Genomic DNA, 21917 nt, shown 5'->3' on the forward strand with positions numbered 1-21917 from the left:
TAAAAATAATTACAAAAACTATAGATAATATTAACTCTCTATCCCAAAAGGAAAGGAAACATTTGACTTTGATCCTTATTAGCCCATATATTTAAAATAATCATACAACAGACAAGACTTAAAGAAAAATTTTAAACTTAAAGTTTTAGAGGTCAAAATTCTTGACTTCTTGCTTGACTTGTTCTAGATTTTCTTTTAAGAAAACATTTTTCGGGGCTTCCCTGGTGGCGCAGTGATTGCACGTCCGCCTGCCGATGCAGGGCAACCGGGTTCGCGCCCCGGTCTGGGAGGATCCCACATGCCGCGGAGCGGCTGGGCCCGTGAGCCATGGCCGCTGAGCCTGCGCGTCCGGAGCCTGTGCTCCGCAACGGGAGAGGCCACAACAGTGTGAGGCCCGCGTACCACCAAAAAACAAAAAAAAAAAAAAAAAAAAAGAAAACATTTTTCCTTTACAAAAACATTTTCTAAATTTTATATTTGTTCTCTGCTTATATCCAAAGCACCTATACTTTACAGGTAGCTCTTCATTATATGAAAATGCACATGTTAAAAAATTTTACTTTATATGGAAATTTATTATGAATCTGATTTTACAGAAGTGGAAACTGTCTTACTAAATTACTACTTCTTATTGGTAAGTGCAAGCATATTAAAATCTATTTATTAAAATTTGGTGATCCTATCTAAACCAACAAAAAGAACAATCTCTTTATCACATGAGAATAATTCAAGTTGTAGCTCTTAATATGTTTATTTTAACCAAATTTCAAAAAACAAAAATTCCAGTGTAAATTTAGAAGGAGCTTTGCAAAAGGCTCTTCAAGTTCATAAGAACTGAATTTGACTTGTACTTCCTTATTAATAGAGAATAAAGAAAAGCTAGCTGAAGGCTGCTAACAACTTTGTAATTCTCTGAAAATGGCACTTGGGCTTGGGGCACAGGACTAGTATTTCAGTGGAGGGATTTGGCAGTATAAAGTATAGACATTTTCTGTTGATTAGTCTTCATCTTAATCAGCCTTTATTGTTCTAACAGGAATAGACTGGATCTCCTAGCAGATATAAGCATGAGGATTTATGTTTTTTAAAGTTTAAAAGTAACACTCTGAACAATGTTGTATGTGCATTAAAAATATACATACTTAGGGGCTTCCCTGGTGGCGCAGCGGTTGAGAGTCTGCCTGCCGATGCAGGGGACACGGGTTCGTGCCCCGGTCCGGGAAGATCCCACATGCCGCAGAGCGGCTGGGCCCGTGAGCCATGGCCGCTGAGCCTGCGCGTCCGGAGCCTGTGCCCCGCAACGGGAGAGGCCACAACAGTGAGAGGCCCGCGTATCTCAAAACAAACAAACAAACAAACACAACAACTTAGTATTAAAGGCTAAATTAATTTCCTTTTTTGAAAGGATCTCCAAGTCTAAAAGTATTAGCCATTTTTCATAATCCCTTGTATTAAAACCATACAATAAATAGTCTTATTTTCACCAAGACCAGTCTAAAGTAAGGAAGCTATGTAAAGTTACTTCTTAAACCCACAATTTCTACTTGTTATATCATAAGTTGCTTCTGGACCATTTCTTTTCTATAGGCATTATTTTACTATTTATTTTGCTTAGAATAAAACGGCAATCAGAGAATCAACCTAAAATTGTGATTATTTGCCACTTGGCTTCTGACCATTCTCATCAGGCAACTTGGGAGACCTATGCAGCGCCAAATGAAGCTCTGCCCACACAATGTCTTGTGGTGGGTGATGAGAATGGCACATTGTCTGCCCAGTCTGAACAGAGGTCACAGCAGGGAGAGCATCTGCTAAGATAATGTGAATGAAGGAAAAAACCATAATTGCCTCATTAAGAGATCTCTGGCCAAATAATCACAAGAAGAAAGGAAACCACCCTAAAATTAGGTATATAATAAGGAAAATTTGGGGTAGAATTTTAAAAAATGCAGAATTAAGGAGACTTGGGTATTCCACTGGTTTTGCTAATTTTCTTAGTCACTGTATGAATGAATGGAAACGTGGATGCAACAGTTCAGTTATTCAACTCCAGCCCTTGCCAGTCATTAGTAAGAAGCAGAAGATGGAGATTCACAGCTGTCCAGGATACAAACAAATGTAAAATATAGGGTGATGGGGAATTGCTTACAAGGGACCAAAACTTAGGAACTAAGATTTAAAGTCCATTTTGAAATTACAATGAAGGGCATACAATTAAAGACATTAAGAGGGAAAGAGGTAAAATATAAAAGAGCAAAGTCTAAGAACAGGAGGGAAAAAAGGAAAGGGAAAAAAGGAAATTGTCTCTGCTTAACCAATTTACTTTCTTCTGTTTTCTATCTCTATGTTTTAAAAATAGATTTTTCTTATGTCAATAGTATATAATTACAACTAAATCCTCAGTCACTTTAAATTATATATAATTGAATATATATTTCATTCAACTGCTGATAAAATTATTTCATAGTAAAAGCTAAGGTAAATATTCCAATTTCGATTTAAATTAAGCACCTAAACTGAATGAAAAACTAAAATGTATTGAAACTGTGACAAATTATTTTTGCATTTCCTGATATTTTGAGACTAAGTTTTATTAACTTAATTTGTATTATACAGTTAACATTGTATAAATAGAATCTTGTAGTGAATTATGATTATTAAATTTTTCTGATTCCAACAAACAGTAAAATTAGCTTGTTACAACCACAAGCCAGGTTTAAAATAAGCAAACTATTTGATGACTTTGATGTTTTGCACCCAAAATGTGCTGGCTAATTTTTCCATTCCATTTACCATTCCGGTCTTTAAACTGCCTTAATCTCCTGCCCTCAGATGTTGACCTTGTAAGAATAGGGGTCATAGGTCAGAATAGACAGACCTCAAAGGATCTGGACTATCAATTCATGCCTGAGAGATTTCTCTTCCACAATAGGAACCTACTAAACAGCAAATTCCTAAATCTAATCACACAAGTATCAGGGTGAAACAGTTATTTATTGGAATTCGTTGATGTACATTTTTCAAACATCTCCCGCACCTAAAGAGCATTTTTCTTTTTCTTTTGGGAGCAGGTTCTGGGACATAATAAATAGGAAAATAAAATCACTGAAAGAACTTTTAATATAAAACAGATATCCTTAATAAAATGGCACCATAAACCTGAGTACAGCTTTACTGTTTCCAGGAATGCTATGTGGATTTCAAAAATATAGAACTAGAATTCCTAACTATAAAGTACCTGGGAAACTTCAAATTATACCACAGAGATAATGAGTGGAAGAGATTATACTGCCATAGAGGTGGATGGGGAGGGGGTGGAGGAGGGTTACCACTAGTTAGTTTTGAGCTCACTTGCTCTAAAGGTGAATGAGGGCATTAAATAAGTATTTTTTCTTTTTAATAAACAGGTGAAAATATACAGTCCTTCAGTGAGGAAAAGACAAAAGCAAAATTCTTATGGCTTACAAATCTTTTTGAAAATTAAAAAATTTGAAACCACAAAACTAGGACCCTGTAAAAATAACTCTTCTATCATACATCTTCAATTTTTTTTAAAAAGGCAAGTTAGCGCTTCTGAGCTGAGAATAATTTAGACATATGCGTTTCTATTTACATTCACTTTGGTCTTTCTGACCATAAATGGTAAATATAACATAATGTACCAATCTAACACCACTTTAATACTGGACAATAAGGAATGTCAAATTTCATAATCAGTTTTTAAGTCTAAGTGAAGAGCATCTTAAAAATGATAAATTAACAAGTCTTTCTAACATGAACAAATGAATTTCCTACACTGCCATGCCAAAAGCAGTAATACTGAACATCATAACAATTAACCTTCTTTCTAAACAAAATACATTAAAAGTTCAACTCATGTAGAAAATCAAGAAGCTTACTCATGTGCTAATGCAGTGATGCAAACGTATTATTGCCTAAAATGGAATGAAAGCAATAGAACGTTGGTATTATTTTCTAAGTTATTTAAAAAATCTCAAGTCAACATTGTTGAAAGGGAACTTGCATTATTATGAATAGCACTTCTTGCACTGTGCGGTTGGGTCAAAAGATGTGGAAGGTTGAGAACAAAGAAGACAGTCACTAAGCTAGGAAAAAATTACAATAAAAAAGGAGGTTAAAAAAAACCATAAATAAAAAACCACAAAATTATATGTATATACCCAATATATTTATACCTATCATGCATATATGTATTTCAAATATTTTTTTAAATTACACATATTTTTATTCTTTAATTATTAAGGATTAAAATAATTTAATCTACATAGAAACATTTCCAGACCATTTGTTTCAGTCCACATTTTTACTAATATAACACATACGTTAATACGAACTGAAATTTTATTATATAAAATATTTAATTCTATATTACAGGTTGACATAATTATTTCATATAAATAAGATAGTGGCAAGTAAATAAAATCCTCATTCTACTATCTTCCCCCACAATTTCATTCTGTTAGAAGTTACTTCTTCTTCCTCATAGTAAACTGTAGCTCTTTAAAGAATAAAAAGATACCAAAATATACGTCAGTTTTTCAGAATAAGAATAAAGTTGTTAAATCTTTTATTAAAAACTACCTTCATGTTAGTATAGAGTTTTTCTAAGGTCATTAAATCTCTTTACTCTTCTGATAATGAACATAAGAAAAAGTAAACAGCAAATATAAATCAAAAATTATTTCATTTAAAATTTTAAGAAAATATTTTAAACATAGAGGATTTAAAATAAAACAAGTTAACATTTACTGCTATTATGTAGCTGGACACTAGTAACAGCATACTAAATTCAGCAGAATTAAGACAATAAAAAAAAAACCCACTTTCTTTTGCAAATAGTTTACTTAAAATTAAGATAGAATCTTTAAAATTATTTTTTATTTCTTGCCACAGAAACATAAATCTTCACAAAAATATGATTCTATATATAGATATATATATAGAGAGAGAACAAATAAGTTCTCTTGAGTGACGAAACCAAATTTTGAATTTGTTAAACACTTTAGAGCTTTAATTTTTTAAGCTGAAATGACAGAAATTAAACTTTCTAATTTAAAAACATTCCAAGAGAAAAGATATAGTTTTCAACAGATGGTGTTTGAACAATTCATATTATTCACAGGCAAAAAATGAGCCTAGACCTCAACCTCACACCTCACACAGGGGAAAAAAACTCTGTGATTAATCAAATTTGGAGTTAATCAAAGATTTTTAAAACATGACAAAAAATAAAAGATTGATAAACGTCTTTATCAAAATTTAAAACTTCTGCTCTGTGAGAGATACTTAAGAGACTGGAACAATAAACCACAAACTCAGAAAAAATATTTGCAAATCACAAATCTAAGGACTTGTATCCACAATTTATATAAAGAGCTCTCAAAATGCAACAATAAGAGAACAATCCAGTTTTCTGGATTTTACAATAATAACTAATAGTAAGATAGAAACATTAAAATATGCTAAATAAAAGTTATATGAATATCTCTCTCTCTAAACATCTTATTGTATAAATTTAATGCCTTTCCCATTTTAACTATGCACTTATCATGCACTGTGGCCATAACTTTTGCAGCTTGGGGTGCAACAGCAAAGATATCACAAATTTCTTTTTCCTTCTTCACAATTTCACAGATTGAAGATTCCTTCATATCATATCTTAGCAATTTTAGCACATGATATTTTTTTCCTGATTAAGTCAAGAACTTTCTCCTTTTCACTTAGAAGAAGCACTTTGTGGCTGCTCTTTGGCATATCCAAATTGCCAGCATCACTACTCCTGTGCTTTGGAGCCATTATTAAGTAAAAAAAGGGTTATTTGAACACACACACTGCAATATCATGATAGTCAAACTGATATCCAAGAAGGCTGTTAACTGACTAATAGTGTATACTGGACAAAGGGATGATCCAGGTCTGGATGGAACAAAGCAAATGGTGCAAGATTTCATCACACTACTCAGAACACTGCACAGTTTAAAACTTACCAATTGTTTATTTCTGGAATTTTCCATTTAATATTTTTGACAGATAATGACCATGGATAACTGAAACCCCAGAAAGCAAAATTGTGGATAAGGGGGGGATACTATATTGATAACACTCAAAAGTTTGGATGAATTTCAAAGCCATTATGTTGAGTTAAAAAAGCTAATCTCAGGGCTTCCCTGGTGGCGCAGTGGTTGAGAATCCGCCTGCCGATGCAGGGGACACGGGTTCGTGCCCCGGTCCAGGAAGATCCCATATGCCACAGAGCAGCTAGGCCCGTGAGCCATGGCCGCTGAGCCTGTGCGTCCGGAGCCTGTGCTCCACAACAGGAGAGGCCACAACAGTGAGAGGCCTGCGTACCGCAAAAACAAACAAACAAAAAGCTAATTTCAAAAGGTTACAAATGAACTAAGCCCAAATTAGGAGAAAGAAGAAAATACAGACCACAGTGGAAATAAATGAAATAGAGACTAAAAAGACAATAGAAAAGATATATGAAACTGATATTTTGAAAAGACATATAAAATAGACAAAGCTTGAGCTAAACTTCAGAGAGAGAGAGGAAAAGAGAGAGAACCCAAATAAATAAAATTGGAAATGAAAAAGAAGACATTACATCTGATACAACAGAAATACAAAGGATTATAAAAGACTACCATGAGCAATTATAACCAACAAATTGAATAAACTGAAAGAAATGGGTAAATTTCAAGAAACATGCAATCTACCAAGCCTAGAACATGAAGAAATAGAAAATCTGAGCATACGAATTACTAGTAAGGAGACTGAATCAGTAATCAAAAACATCTCAAAAACAAAAAAGTCCACGACCACGTGGCTGCATTGGTGAATTCTACTAAACATTTAAAGAAGAATTAATATCAATCCTTAAACTCTTCCCAAAAATAGAAGAGGAGGGAACACTTCCAAACTCATCTTATGAGACCAGCATTACCCTGTTACCAAAACCAGACATGAATACTTTGAGATAAGAAAATGACAAGTCAATATCCTGGATGAACATAGATGCAAAATCCTCAACAAACTATTAGAAAACCAAAATTCAACAACAGATTAAAAGGGCCCTACATCACTATCAAGTGGGATTTATTCCAGAAATACAAGGATGATTCAACATCTGCAAATCAATCAATGTGAAATATACCATGTTAACAAAATGAAGGATAAAAACCATGATTATCTCAGTAGATGCAGAAAAAGCATTTGACAAAATTCAACATCTATTCATGGTAAGAACTTTCAATAAAGTAGGTATAGAGAATGTACCTCAACACAATAAGGGCCATATATGACACAGCTAACATCATACAATGGTGAGAAGCTGAAAGCTTTCCTCTAAGATCAGGAACAACACAAAAGCACCCATTCTTGCCACTTGATTCACATAGTACCAGAAGTCCTAGACAGAGCAGTTACATAAGAAAAAGAAAGAAAAGCATTCCAAATTGGAAAGAAAAAATAAAATTGTCTCTACCTGTAGATAACATGGTATTGTACCTAGAAACCTCCAAAGACTACACCAAAACACTGTTAGAACTAAAAAATGAATTAAATAAATTTTCAGGATAAAAACTCAATGTACAAAAATCAGTTAATTTTTATATACTAACAACTAGCTATCAAAAAGGAAAATTAAGAAAACAACCCCATTTACAATTGCATGAAAAAGAATGAAAATCCCTAGGAATAAATGTAACCAAAGAGGTGAAATATCTATACACTAAAAACTATGTGACACTGATGAAAGAAAAAGAATAATTTTTTTAAAAATTGAATAAAACACTAATAAATGGAAAGATTTCTGTGCTCATGGATTAGAGAATTAATACTATTAAAAAGTCCATGTCACCCAAAGTGATCTACAGATTCAATGCAATTCTTACTAAAGTTACAATGGAATTTTGCACAGAAATAGTACAAGCAACCCTAAAATTTGTATGGAACCACAAAAGACCCAGAATAGCCAAAACAATCTTGAGAAAGTACAAAAATCTGGAGGTGTCACACTTCCTGATTTCAAACTGCATTACAAAGCAATAGTACTAAAGCAGTACTCAAGCGTTTGGCATAAAAACAGAAACATAGATTATGGAACAAAACAGAGAGCTCAGAAATAAACCCACATATATGTGGTCAATTAATTTACAACAAAGGAACCACAAATATACAGTGCAGAAAGGATAGTCTCTTCAATAAATGGTGTTGGGAAAACTGGAGAGCCACAGGCAAAGGACTGAAACTGCACTACTACCTTACACCATACAGGAAAACCAATTCAAAACATTGAAAACTTGAACATAAGACCTGAAATATAAAACTCCTAGTAGGAAATATAAGCCTTAAGCTCTTTGACAACAGTCTTGGCAATGGTTTCTTACATTTGACACCAAAAGCAAAGGCAACAAAGCAAAAACAAAAGCAAAAAACAAATGGGACTGTATCAAACTAAAAAGCTTCTGCACAGCAAAGGAAACAATTAACAAAAAAGGCAACCTATAGAATGGGAGAAAATATTTGCAAATCATCTATCTGATAAGGGGTTAATATCCAAAGAATATAAAGGATTCATACCAGTCAAAAGCAAACAAGCAGGGCTTCCCTGGTGGCACAGTGGTTAAGGGTCCACCTGCCAATGCAGGGGACGCAGGTTTGTGCCCCAGTCCGGGAGGATCCCACATGCCGTGGAGCGGCTGGGCCAGTGAGCCATGGCCGCTGAGCCTGCGTGTCCGGAGCCTGTGCTCCGCAGCGGGAGAGGCCACAACAGTGAGAGGCCCGCATACCACAAAAAAAAAAAAAAAAGCAAGCAAACAAGCAATCCAATTTAAAAATGGACAGAGGCCATTTACAATCACATCAAAAATAATAAAGTACCTAAGCATAAATCTAACTAAGGAGGTAAAAGATCTGTAATCAGAAAACTATAAGACACTGATGAAAGAAACTGCAGACACAAACAGGTAGAAAGATATACCATGTTCATGGATTGGAAGAATTAATATTGTTAAAATGACCATAGTACCCAAGACAATCTACAGATTCAATGCAATCTCTATCAAAATGCCAATGGCATTTTTCACAGAACTAGAACAAATAATTTTAAAATCTGTATGGAAACACAAAAGACCCTGAATAACCAAAACTATCTTGAGAAAGAAGAACTGAACTAGAGGAATCATGCTCCCTGACTGCAGACTATACTACAAACCTACCATCAAAAGAGCATGGTACTGGCACAAAAACAGACACCTAGATCAATGCAACAGGATAGAAAGTCCAGAAATAAACCCACACACGGTCCATTAATCTATGACAAAGGAGGCAAAATTACACAATGGGGGCAAGACAGTCTCTTCAGTAAGAGGTGCTGGGAAAACTGGATAGCAACATGTCAAACAATGAAATTAGAACATTTTCTCACATCATATACAAAAATAAACTCAAAATGCATTAAAGACCTAAATGTAAGACTGGAAGCCATAAAACTCCTAGAACAAAACATAGGGAGAACACCCTATGACATTAACTCTAGCAATATTTTTTTGAATCTGTCTCCTAAGGCAAAGGAAACAAAAGCAAAAATAAACAAATGGGACCTAATTAAACTTAAAAGTTTTTGCACAACAAAGGATACCATTGACAAATGAAAAGACAACCGACTGAATGGGAGAAAATATTTGCAAATGATATGATCAAGGTGTCAATATCCAAAATATATAAATAGCTCATACAACTCAATATCAAAACAAACAAACAAACCAAACAACCCCATTAAAAATGAGCAAAATACCTGACTAGATATTTTTCCAAAGAAGACATACAGACTCACCATTGCTAATCATCAGAGATATGCAAATCAAAACCACCATGAGATGCTACCTCACACCTTTGTGGAAACTGTTTAAAGCTTTAAAATATATTACAGATGTATAGCAACTGTGTATAGTGTTTTACTTAGAGTAATGCCATCAAGGTCCATCCATGTTGCCACAAATGGCAAGATTCCATTCTTTTTTACGGCTGAGTAATAGTCCATTGTGTGTGTGTGTGTGTGCGCACGCGCACACGCGCACATATATTTCACAAGCTGAAAAGCTGAAAAAGATACTTCCTATATATTTGAGACAAAAGATTAACATGGTAAATATACAAAGAGAATGTGAGATAACAAGAAATATATATTGGTCTTTGCCCCTGGTTCCTGGCACAGAGCTCCTAAAACCCTTGTAATTTCCTAATTGATAAGAACACTAGAAGCACCTCTTTTTCTAATATCAGTCTTTGACCTCTGTTCCTGACACAGGGCTCCTGAAACCCTTGTAATTTCCTGGGTGATGGGAGGGTCTTCTGTTCTAATGAGGTGACACTGGGTGGGCTCCTGGATGGCTCCTGAGTGGGGGTTGATCACTGGAAAGACCAAGCTATGATTAGAAGCTTGGAATTTTCAGCCCCACCCCCAGTTTTCTTGAGAAGGGAAAGGGGTTGAAAATCAAGCCTATGTGATGAAGCCTCTGTAAAATCCCCAAAGTACAAAATGCAGAGGGCTTCCAGGTTGGCAAACATATCCACACTGGGAGGGTGAAGCACTCCAACCCCCTGGGAACAGAAGCTCCTATGCTCGGGACCCTCAAGACCTCAATCTATGTATCTGTTTATCTGGCTGTTATCTGGATCCTTTATCTGCTGTTATCATAACCTTGATAAACTGGTAAATGTAAGCATTTCCCTGAGTTCTGTGAGCTGCTCTAGCAAATTAAACAAACCTGAGGAGAGGGTCGTGGAAACTTCTGATTTGTAGCCAACTCAGACAGAAGTTGCGGGTAACCTGGGTTACTTGCAACTGGCATCTGAAATATGGTAGGACAGTCTTGTGGGACTGAGCCCTTAACCTATGGGACCCGACATTATCTCCAGGTAGACAGTGCCAGAATTGAGTTAAATTGTAGGACACCCAGCTGGCATTGTGGAGAATTGCTTGGTGTGGGGAAAAACCTCCACAAATTTGGTGACCAGAAGTGAAGTAGTCTGTGTAAAAGTAATGGAGACACACAGGAGAGAAACATAATACGGAAGAACTGAGTTTTTCCCAGCATAGGAAAGAGGAAAACTGAGATTTTTTTTTCTAAAGAGAGAAGTTAGAAATCAACAATAGCAAATGAACATCTCAGTGGAAAAATAAGCAAAGGACAAGAAACATGCAATTCACAGAAGAAAAAAATAAAAATGAAAATTAACATATAAAAATATATTTAACCTTAGTCAAAGGATGCAAAGAAAAAAAGTAAACTGCATTTCTTAACCTATGTAATTGGAAAAGATTTAAAAGATGACATTATTCAATTAGCAGTCTCAATTTTAAAGGGGTTGTACATTGGCCCTAACCATTTCTGAAGAGCAGTTTGGAAACAGATATCAAAATTTTTAAAGTGCATAGTTTTTGATCCAGATTTTTTCAGTACTAGGTATTTATCCCTTATGATATAATCAGACAATTAAAAAAATGTACATATAAGGATTCTTACTATGGTGCTATTGAGAAATTTAAAATATTGGAAATAGCCTAAATTTAACAATTAAATTAATTTAACATAGCCTTGTTTAAACTTTGGTACATTAACACAGTGGGAATTTATGCAGGTGCTGAAGACTAACATGGAATGTTCCACCATACACTTCTAAGTGAAAAAAAATGCAAGTTTCAAAAATACTGCATATATATCATGATTCCCACCTGTAGTTAACATTTCCAGTGATTTTTTTTTTTTTTTTTTTTTTTGTGGTATGCGGGCCTCCCTCTGTTGTGGCCTCTTCCATCGCGGAGCACAGGCTCCGGACGCGCAAGCTCAGCGGCCATGGCTCACGGGCCCAGCCGCTCCGCGGCATGTGGGATCCTCCCGGACCGGGGCGCGAACCCGGTTCCCCTGCATCGGCAGGCGGACGCACAACCACTGCGCCACCAGGGAAGCCCCTCCAGTGATTTTTTTATATTTGAATTTTCTGTAGTGAGTTATCTCTTCAAAACAGACAAAATAGGGCTTCCCTGGTGGCTCAGTGGTTGAGAATCCGCCTGCCGACGCAGGGGACATGGGTTCGTGTCCCGGTCCGGGAGGATCCCACATGCCGCAGAGCGGCTGGGCCCGTGAGCCATGGCCGCTGAGCCTGCGCGTCCGGAGCCTGTGCTCCGCGATGGAAGAGGCCGCGACAATGAGAGTCCCGCGTACCGCAAAAAAAAAAAAAAAAAAAAACCAGACAAAATAATAAATGTATTTTCATTTGAAAAAACAGGTGAGGTGTTAAGATGTACAGAGGGGCACCTCTGTCTGTTGGGAACTTCAGCTTCCCATTTGTGGTCTCTGAACAGTCTGGGGGAAATAATGGTTGGAAGACTGTCTAGTGCGCAATGCTAAAGGCTCAGTTAAGTATATTCTGCAGAGAGTTCAAGCTGCCAGATAGCCTATATTTCTGATGAATTCGATTCAAATACTCAGTGGTTGCATTTTATTTTATTGTGGCTAGATTTAATAACATAATAAAAATATAAATTAAAATTTTAGAAATCTTTTCCAAATACAATAAACTCACAGGCTAACAAGGTAAAATGATTACCTGTCTCCCTTTGGTTTTCTTTTTTGTAGTGTCTTCCCTTTGGGTCTTCTTTCACTTCCTAAGCAGGGGCTCCCACCAGGTCCTGTTACCCGTATTGATTCAAGGCCTTTGGAAGATTTTTTAAATGTGAACTCCACTGGTTCTCCTTCTTTTAGGCTTCTAAATCCTTCCATGAATAATTTGCTCTGAGAAGAGCAGGGGAGGGAGGGAGAGAGAAAGAGAGATCATGATTATTAATGTTTTATAAATTATCTCTGTGATTTTAAGATTAACACAGCAAGAGATCCCCAGTTATTCACTGCTAAGTATAAAATCTTTTTTTTTAAAGTTCAGTGAAAGGCATACCATTTAAAAGTTTCCTGTTGTAATGCTGGCAATGGGAGAATAAAACTAATACCGTTTTTAAAGGAATTTGGCAATACTTACAAAAATTTTAATGTGTATATTTTTTGACCCAGCAATTCCACTTCAAAGACTCTCCTATAGACATACTCACACAAAGGTCACTCCACCCCCATCACACACAAAAACCTATATCAAAATTCACTACGGCACTGCTGCCTGGTGGAAAAATTACAGCTACCCTAAGGTCCATCAATGGGAAACTGATGAAATAAGTAGAGATATATAATGTAACACTATTAAGCCATTAAAAGATCTATATGTATTAATGTGGGGAAGATAAACATGTAATACTGATGAGTAAAAAAAGTAAGGGTAAAGAACAGTGTGTCTACCATAACACCATCTATGTAGAGAAGTGTTTAAAAGATACATGTTTACTTATGTAGCAACTGGGTCTGGAACAATCCACAGCAAATCATGAACAGTCATTTTTCTCTAGTCCTTTTTTGGGAAAGTGGGGAAGTTTTTGGATACACACATTATTGTGTTGTTTGAGCTTTTCTGTAATTTGAAAGATACTTGGTTTTTACCAAAAAAAAAAAAAAAAGTTTCCTGATTGAAAAATTGTAACTTTGGTTACAAATAATTGGCTCTTTCAATCTAACTCTTCATCAAAGTCAATGTGCCAATTCAAACTATATTAAAATAAGTAAATCATTCTAATTTTATTTATTTCTTCAAATCCCCTGTGTACATCTTACAGATCTAATTTTGAGTACCATGTAGTTCTTCAAGACTCTTCTGAATTTGGGGGCAAAAGGAAGCAAATCTGAATATAGTAGGTAGGAGACCCTGGTTCAAGTCCAGTTCTTTAAGAAAACAGGCATGCAACTTTGAATGAGTCATTTCTCTCTTTTCTGTTTAATCTGTAAAATTAAGGAATTTGAGTTTCCCCTCATGTGTTCAGAGAAACAATGGTCCTGAAAAAGATTCCATGAAAAAAGGATCTGGTGGTCAAATAAGTTTGTGAATTGCTACACCTAGTTTCTTCTTAGTTGGATCATATTAGCATATTAAAGTCTCTGAGATTTCATACCCTCCCCAACTTCCACTGAAATAAAAATCTTGTTTAACTGTGTTTAACTCAGGAATTTCCCAACCTAATTGATCCCAGAGACCTTTCTTTATAACTACAGATGACTAACATACTTAGGGAAATGCTGGACCAGAAAAATCTCCACCCTTCCCAAGTCCATGACTCTAAAGGCACGTAAATAATTACATAGAACCAAATAAATTACATGGAAAAGATAAAAACAACACTTCAAATGTCAATGCAAAAGGAGACTCTTCATTATGAAAGTAATACGGCACATGAAAACGGGGTTTTAACCAGTTTCTACTGCAGGTCGTCTGACACTGAGAAAGCCTGAACGTGGAAGTGTAATTTGGCAGCACCTTTTCTGCGCTCTGATGCTGTGTAGGAATTAGAGAAAAAAAAAAAAAATCACAACTGCCTACATGCTGTAAAATTTTTTTTTAATTTTTGTTTTTAAAGCTTTATATAATATTTCCAAATCTTCTATTTTTTTCTCCTAAGCTCTCTCCTCACTAATTATAAACAGTCCTTTGCTTTCATTTCCTTTCTTACTCCCCACTCTAAAAAGTGCAGATTATTTAAAAAGTGCAGATTATCAAATCAGATGAAGTGGCGCATAGGGTCAACTACTGCAATTAAGAGAAGGGAGGGATAGCAGTTTTAATTAGAGCTATCATATGTTCATGCTTTGTTTCTATAATCAAAATTCTGTCACTTATTTCCTCATAGTTCCTAGTGTATTGGCACACTTAATTTGATTTCATTTTTCATTATTACAATTTTTGATAGCTATCATTTGTAAGTGAACTGCATTTCCAAATCTAAAGTAAAATCCTGCTCTTAACTAACTTCTGGCTATTCTTCACAATATTCTGAAAGAATACTTTTTTCCCCCATTTTATCATATACTCCCCTCCTTCCCCAAATGAGTACATAAGGCAATTAGATTCACAGTAACTGACAATAATAATAATAATATCCGTAAGAAACTATAATGGCTTTGCAAGAAAAGTACAAGAATTCACAGAGAATATTCTATCTTTGGTATTACACCAAAATTGCTGCTACATAAGTGGGAAAGATTTGTTAAAGGTGGGGAATTAGCTTATTTTATTCGTTTTTTTTTAAAATAAATTTTTATTTATTTATTTTTGGCTGTGTTGGGTCTTCGTTTCTGTGCGAGGGCTTTCTCTAGTTGTGGCAAGCAGGGGCCACTCTTCATCGCGGTATGCGGGCCTCTCTCACTGTCGCGGCCTCTCTTGTTGCGGAGCACAGGCTCCAGATGCGCAGGCTCAGTAGTTGTGGCTCACGGGCCCAGTTGCCCCGCGGCATGTGGGATCTTCCTGGACCAGGGCCCGAACCTGTGTCCCCTGCATTGGCAGGCGGATTCTTAACCACTGCGCCACCAGGGAAGCCCTAGCTTATTTTATTTCTTCACAAAAATCAACTTCTCCCCTTGCCTTGGCAATTTTTATTAAAGGTGCCTCCATTTTTCCAGTCATACTGGTTTCAATCCTTAGTTTTACCCAACCATTTATTGAATCATGTGCATTCTTACATTCACCTGCCCCAACCATTTCATTGGTTTGCCACTGCCCTACTTCTGGTCCTAACTATCTCCTACCTGGCTGAGTGTAATAGTTTCTTCACTGCTGTTTCAGCATCAAGTCTCCTCCCTACTCCTTAGCATCTTCCACACCTGCATATCTTCTCTGAATAAATCTTAGCCTGTTGGTCTCCTGTCTCAAAAATCTACAATACCTTACCTTAAATTGTAGGTAAGACCACTTATAATGTTACCTCTAGGTATATTTTCCACTTCCTTTCCCATTACTCTAATAAAGCTGTCTGACTTGTACTTCCCTAAGCACATTTCATGTTTTCTCATGTCTGTACCCCAACTTAGGCTGGTGGGGATGCATTATTCTCTTAGTCATAGCTATCAAAATCTTACTCAAGATTCAAGGCATAATTCGTATCATCCTTTTTGCAATCATCCTCAATTGCCCAAGTTGGAAATTCCCTCCTCTTTCATTTAATTGATTCTTCTATATAGTTTTTATAATACACTGCTGTGTAATGCAGATATTTGTGTATGCCTTACTTTTATTTGCTCTTTTGGATTTCTCTTCTCCTGAAGGTCAGGGACTGTGATATATATCTTAGTATTTCCCAAAGGACTTAGTCTAATGCCTGCAAACAACTATCATTCAATAAGTACTTAAAAGAATCATAGATTTAGCATCAGTAAGATCATTAATCATTATTTAGTCCAACTCTCAATTGAAAAAAAAAGGTGGACTGAACTCTAAGGGGTTAAGTGAATTGCTCATGCCAAGTCAAATTTCCCAGCTCCTACTTCTGCTACATAAAATAACTTCTACTTTTAGTGTCAAGGTGACACTGTGCATGATACCTTTGGAATAAAATGCTGATAGGATTATAATGGTTCATGGTAATAACGTTATTCTCTGACTCCATTCAGAAGTTAATATGGATGTATTTTTCTTGTTCTTCCTTCTTCCAATATTCTCTAATCACTCGCATTGATATGCCTCACAATTCATGATGTTCTGCCTATGAGAACCAAGAATGCAGATTTATGTAGATTTTTGCTCAATCTACATGTAAGACTTTCATAAGGCGAGACATTTGGTGTTTGGGCTTACACTGTCATCTGCAACATTTGTTTTGGACAAAATAGACGTTTATCTTCTACAGGAAAGAATCGCAATTATTGAATGAATAAATGAACAAAGGAATGACCAAATGATGGTAGAAGCATTTAGAAGCTGCTGACATGCCTGCTAAGATATCAGGCACTTACAAAGGGGACAGGCCAATTTTGAATGTGCACATATTAAGTTAACTCATCTAACACCTTTAATTTGTGTTCCTCTTCCTCCAACCAAATAAGGTTCCCCTTTCCCCCACTTCCCTTTATTCCAAAATTTAAAATTCATTTTGGAAAAAATTTATTTCAGAATTATAAAAATACTGACTCTTGGGGCTTCCCTGGTGGCGCAGTGGTTGAGAGTTCACCTGCCGATGCAGGGGACACGGGTTCGTGCCCCGGTCCGGGAAGATCCCACATGCCGCGGAGCGGCTGGGCCCGTGAGCCATGGCCGCTGAGCCTGCGCGTCCGGAGCCTGCTCCGCAACAGGAGAGGACACAACAGTGAGAGGCCCGCGTAAACACCTACTGATACGTTTTGCTTTCATAAGTTGCAAGATCAAATCTGTTTTAAAAAAATAACACTTTTTTGGCAATACCATGGATGTGTGGAGACATGAGGATTGTATGTCTGTTACAGGGGATGCCGGTTACAAGGTAACTGTCATAGTCTTAGCAAGAGATGGTTACAAATAAACTAAAAATGAAAGGAGGAACTGGTTTTGCAAAATACATTCTGAGCCATACATATCACCTGCTATAAATTATTACTTGCCTCATGGAACAATTTATTGGTAAATGGATAGCGATGTTCTACAAACATCTTTGCAAGACTGCTCCAAGTGCTTCATCACAGAAAAGATTATCTAACACTGTCGGCTGGAAGACAACAACTCTAAAAATCAAAATCTGGCATTTCTTTTAACCACCACTCCCTGAACAGGCCAATTGATACCTTTTTTTTTTTTTAAACATTTTTATAGGAGTATAATTGCTTTACAATGGTGTGTTAGTTTCTATTGTATAACAAAGTGAATCAGCTATACATATACATATATCCCCATATCTCCCTCTAGGTGGTCACAAAGCACCGAGCTGATCTCCCTGTGCTATGCGGCTGCTTCCCACTAGCTATCTATTTTACTTTTGGTAGTGTATATATGTACATGCCACTCCCTCACTTTGTCACAGCTTACCCTTCCCCCTCCCCGTGTCCTCAAGTCCATTCTCTATGTCTGTACCTTTATTCCTATCCTACCCCTAGGTTCTTCAGAACCTTTTTCTTTTTTAGATTCCGTATTTATTTGTTAGCATATGGTATTTGTTTTTCTCTTTCTGGCTTACTTCACTCTGTATGACCGTCTCTAGGTCCATCCCCCTCACTACAAATAACTCAATTTTGTTTCTTTTTATGGCTGAGTAATATTTCATTGTATACATGTGCCACATCTTCTCTATCCATTCATCTGTCGATGGACACTTAAGTTGCTTCCATGTCCTGGCTATTGTAAACAGTGCTGCAATGAACACTGTGGTACATGTCTCTTTTTGAATTATGGTTTTCTCAGGGTATATGCCCAGTATTGGGTCGTATGGTAGTTCTATTTTTAGTTTTTTAAGGAACCTCCATACTGTTCTCCATAGTGGTTGTATCAATTTACATTCCCACCAAGGGTGCAAGAGGGTTCCCTTTTCTCCACACTTATTGTTTGTAGACTTTTTGATGATGGCCATTATGACTGGTGTGAAGTGATACCTCATTGTAGTTTTGATTTGCATTTCTCTAATGATTAATGATGTTGAGCATTCTTTCCTGTGTTTGTTGGTAAGCTGTATATCTTCTTTGGAGAAATGTCTATTTAGGTCCTCTGCCCATTTTTGGATTGGGTTGTTTGTTTTTTTTGATATTGAGCTCCATGAGCTGCTTGTATATTTTGGAGATTAATCCTTTGTCAGTTGCTTCATTTGCAAATATTTTCTCCCATTCTGAGGGCTGTCTTTCATCTTGTTTATGGTTTCCTTTGCTGTGCAAAAGCTTTTAATTCTCATTAGGTCCCATTTGTTTACTTTTGTTTGATACCTTCTTGATAGTTGACTTACTCTAATGATAACAATAGACTTAAGTGATTCACTTCACTGTTAGGCAGAATAATAAGAATACAATTAAAATTAAGTTGTGGAAGAATTTCAGTCCAATAAAGCTGGGTGATACAGATATGTTAGAAAAAAAATTCTGGAATATCAGATAATATTAGGAGGCTAAAGAGCTGAAAATTCAAATATATTCTGCTTCTTTTCAATATTTTAATATATTTTTCTGACGCAAAGACTTTTTTTCTAAGGTATCAATGGAAAAATATACAATGAGTGAAGGGCAGTTAATTATTACACAATATACAGCAGAGATATTACATAATATGCATGAATAATGGTTAAGACTCTTAAGGACTATATGCTTTTTTTAAAAAATAAATTTGTTTATTTATTTATTTATTTATGGCTGCATTGGGTCTTCGTTGCTGTACACAGGCTTTCTCTAGTTGTAGCGAGCAGGGGCTACTCTGCGTTGCGGTGCGCAGGCTTCTCATTGCAGTGGCTTCTCTTGTTGCAGAGCATGGGCTCTAGGCACACGGGCTTCAGTAGTTGTGGCACGTGGGCTCAGTAGTTGTGGCTCGTGGGCTCTAGAGCACAGGCTCAGTAATTGTGGCACACAGGCTTAGTTGCTCCACAGCATGTGGGATCTTCCCGGACCAGGGCTCGAACCCGTGTCCCCTGCATTGGCAGGTGGATTGTTAACCAATGCGCCACCAGGGAAGTCCCCAAGGACTATATGCTTTTTGATCTACATGTCAAGATACCCCAGGAATCATTAAGCCTGAGGTACGTATAAGAACACAACAAAAATATCACTGGACTAAGTATTAGGAGGTCTGGGACTTAGTCTTGGCTCCAACAACTAATGTGTTACACAATGATGGACAAATTGCTTACACTTGGGTGGGTCTCCTTTTTTCTTTCTGTTATAGAATACAAGTCTCTATCCTTTCTTAAAATATGTATTTTTAATTCTATGACTTCACTCTATCTATGTAGACAGAGACTGAAACGAACGAGTAACTATTTTTTAGTCAATGCTGAAATTTCCCTTTACGTGTTCTCGAGATTTTAGTTCTTACTTAATTCAAATCCCTTAAGAAAATAGAAGCTAAAAGAAATATGGTGGCCTGGTAGAAGTCAATGTTTACTGAGGTTTATGTAAATAGATAAAATCCAGTTTAGCGCCAGTCAAATTACTAAATTTCACATAAATAGGACTAAAAATAATGAGATTTTTATACTTTTCTTGATATTGAAGTAAATCCTAACTAAGTCTCTTCATCTGGCCTGTACTTCAAAACTGAGAAGGGTACACTAAAACTGGCAAAACTGCTGGAATGGTATTTAAAGTGACATAATGGAAAGCAGGCAGGGATTAAAGTTGGATTTGAATACTGGTTTGAATCCTAATCCTACTACTTACAACCTCAAACTGCATGACCAGAGATGTTAAAAAATCCTGTGCTCCAGTTTCCTTATCTATCTACTGGGGATAATAATATCATCAAGGAATAAAAAATGTCTACTACAGTTATTGCTAGATTCTAAATAATTAATATAAAATGCCTAGAACAGTGCTTAGCAGACTGAATAGCAGCTCAATAAATGGTTTATACTATTTTTTAAGTATCCAGGTCTGTGTATGGGAGAGAGGTAAGAGAAAACAAACAGGTTCAAGAACCTATTAAAAACAGGTACTGTCTGCACTACAGTAAAACAGCATGGTACTGGCACAAAAACAGACATATGGATCAATGGAACAGAATAGAGAACCCAGAAATAAACCCACATACCTATGGTCAATTAATCTTCGACAAAGGAGGCAAGAATGTACAATGGAGAAAAGACAGTCTCTTCAGCAACTGGTATTGGGAGAGCTGGACAGCCAATGTAAATCAATGAAGTTAGAACACACCCTCACACCATACACAAAAATAAACTCAAAATGGCTTAAAGGCTTAAATATAAGACAGGACACCATAAAACTCCTAGAAAAGGACATGGGCAAAACATTCTCTGACATTAAATCATACCAATGTTTTCTTAGGTCAGTCTCCCAAGGCAATAAAAATAAAAGCAAAAATAAACAAATGGGATCTAATCAAACTTACTAGCTTTTGCACAGCAAAGGAAACCATAAACAAAATGAAAAGACAACCTACAGACTGGGAAAAAATATTTGCAAACAATGCAACCAACAAGGGCTTAAATTTCCAAAATATATGAATAGCTCATACAACTCTATAACAAAAAAACAAACAACCCAATCAAAAAATGGGCAGAAGACCTAAAGAGACATTTCTCCACAGAAGACATACAGATGGCCAATAGGCACATGAAAAGATACTCAACATTACTAATTATTAGAGAAGTGCAAATCAAAACTACAATGAGGTACCACCTCACAGCAGTCAGAATGGCCATCATTAAAAGGTCTACAAATAATAAACACTGGAGAGGGTGTGGAGAAAAGGGAACCCTCCTACACTGTTGGTGGGAATGTAAATTGGTGTAGTCACTATGGAAAACAGTATGGAGGTTCCTTAAAAAACTAAAAATAGAGTTGCCATATGACCCAGCAATCCCACTCTTGGGTGTATAACTGGAGAAAACTTTAATTCGAAAAGATATATGCAACTGCTATGTTCATAGCAGCACTATTTATAATAGCCAAGACATGGAAGCAACCTAAATGAATGGATAAATAAGATGTGGTATATATATGGAATACTACTCAACCATAAAAAAGAATGAAATAATGCCATTTGCAGCAACGTGGATGGACCTAGAGATTAAGAGATTATCATACTAAGTGAAGTATGTCAGACAAAGATAAATACCATATATCACTTATATGTGCAATCTAAAATATGACACAAATGAACCTATCTACAAAACAGAAACAGACTCACAGACATAGAAAACAAACTGATGGTTACCAAAGGGGAAAGGGGTTCAGGGAAGGATAAGTTAGGAGTTTGGGATTAGCAGATACAAATTGCTGTATATGAAATAGATAAACAACAAGGTCCTACTGCACAGCACAGGGAACTATATTCAATATCCTACA

The 21917-nt window shown here is 36.2% G+C and overlaps 1 protein-coding gene across 1 annotated transcript in view; it reads right to left on the minus strand.

Annotated features, from left to right (window-relative positions):
- Window positions 1–21917, minus strand: part of LIN28B (lin-28 homolog B) — a 117518-nt gene that overhangs the window by 38034 nt on the left and 57567 nt on the right. Inside the window, exon 3 of the mRNA XM_007110799.1 lies at window positions 12634–12818. Coding sequence (XP_007110861.1) covers window positions 12634–12818 — 185 coding nt within the window. The remainder of the gene's footprint in view (window positions 1–12633; window positions 12819–21917) is intronic.

The sequence above is a fragment of the Physeter macrocephalus genome, chromosome 10 (assembly GCF_002837175.3).
Source record: "Physeter macrocephalus isolate SW-GA chromosome 10, ASM283717v5, whole genome shotgun sequence".
Lineage (NCBI taxonomy): Eukaryota > Metazoa > Chordata > Mammalia > Artiodactyla > Physeteridae > Physeter > Physeter macrocephalus.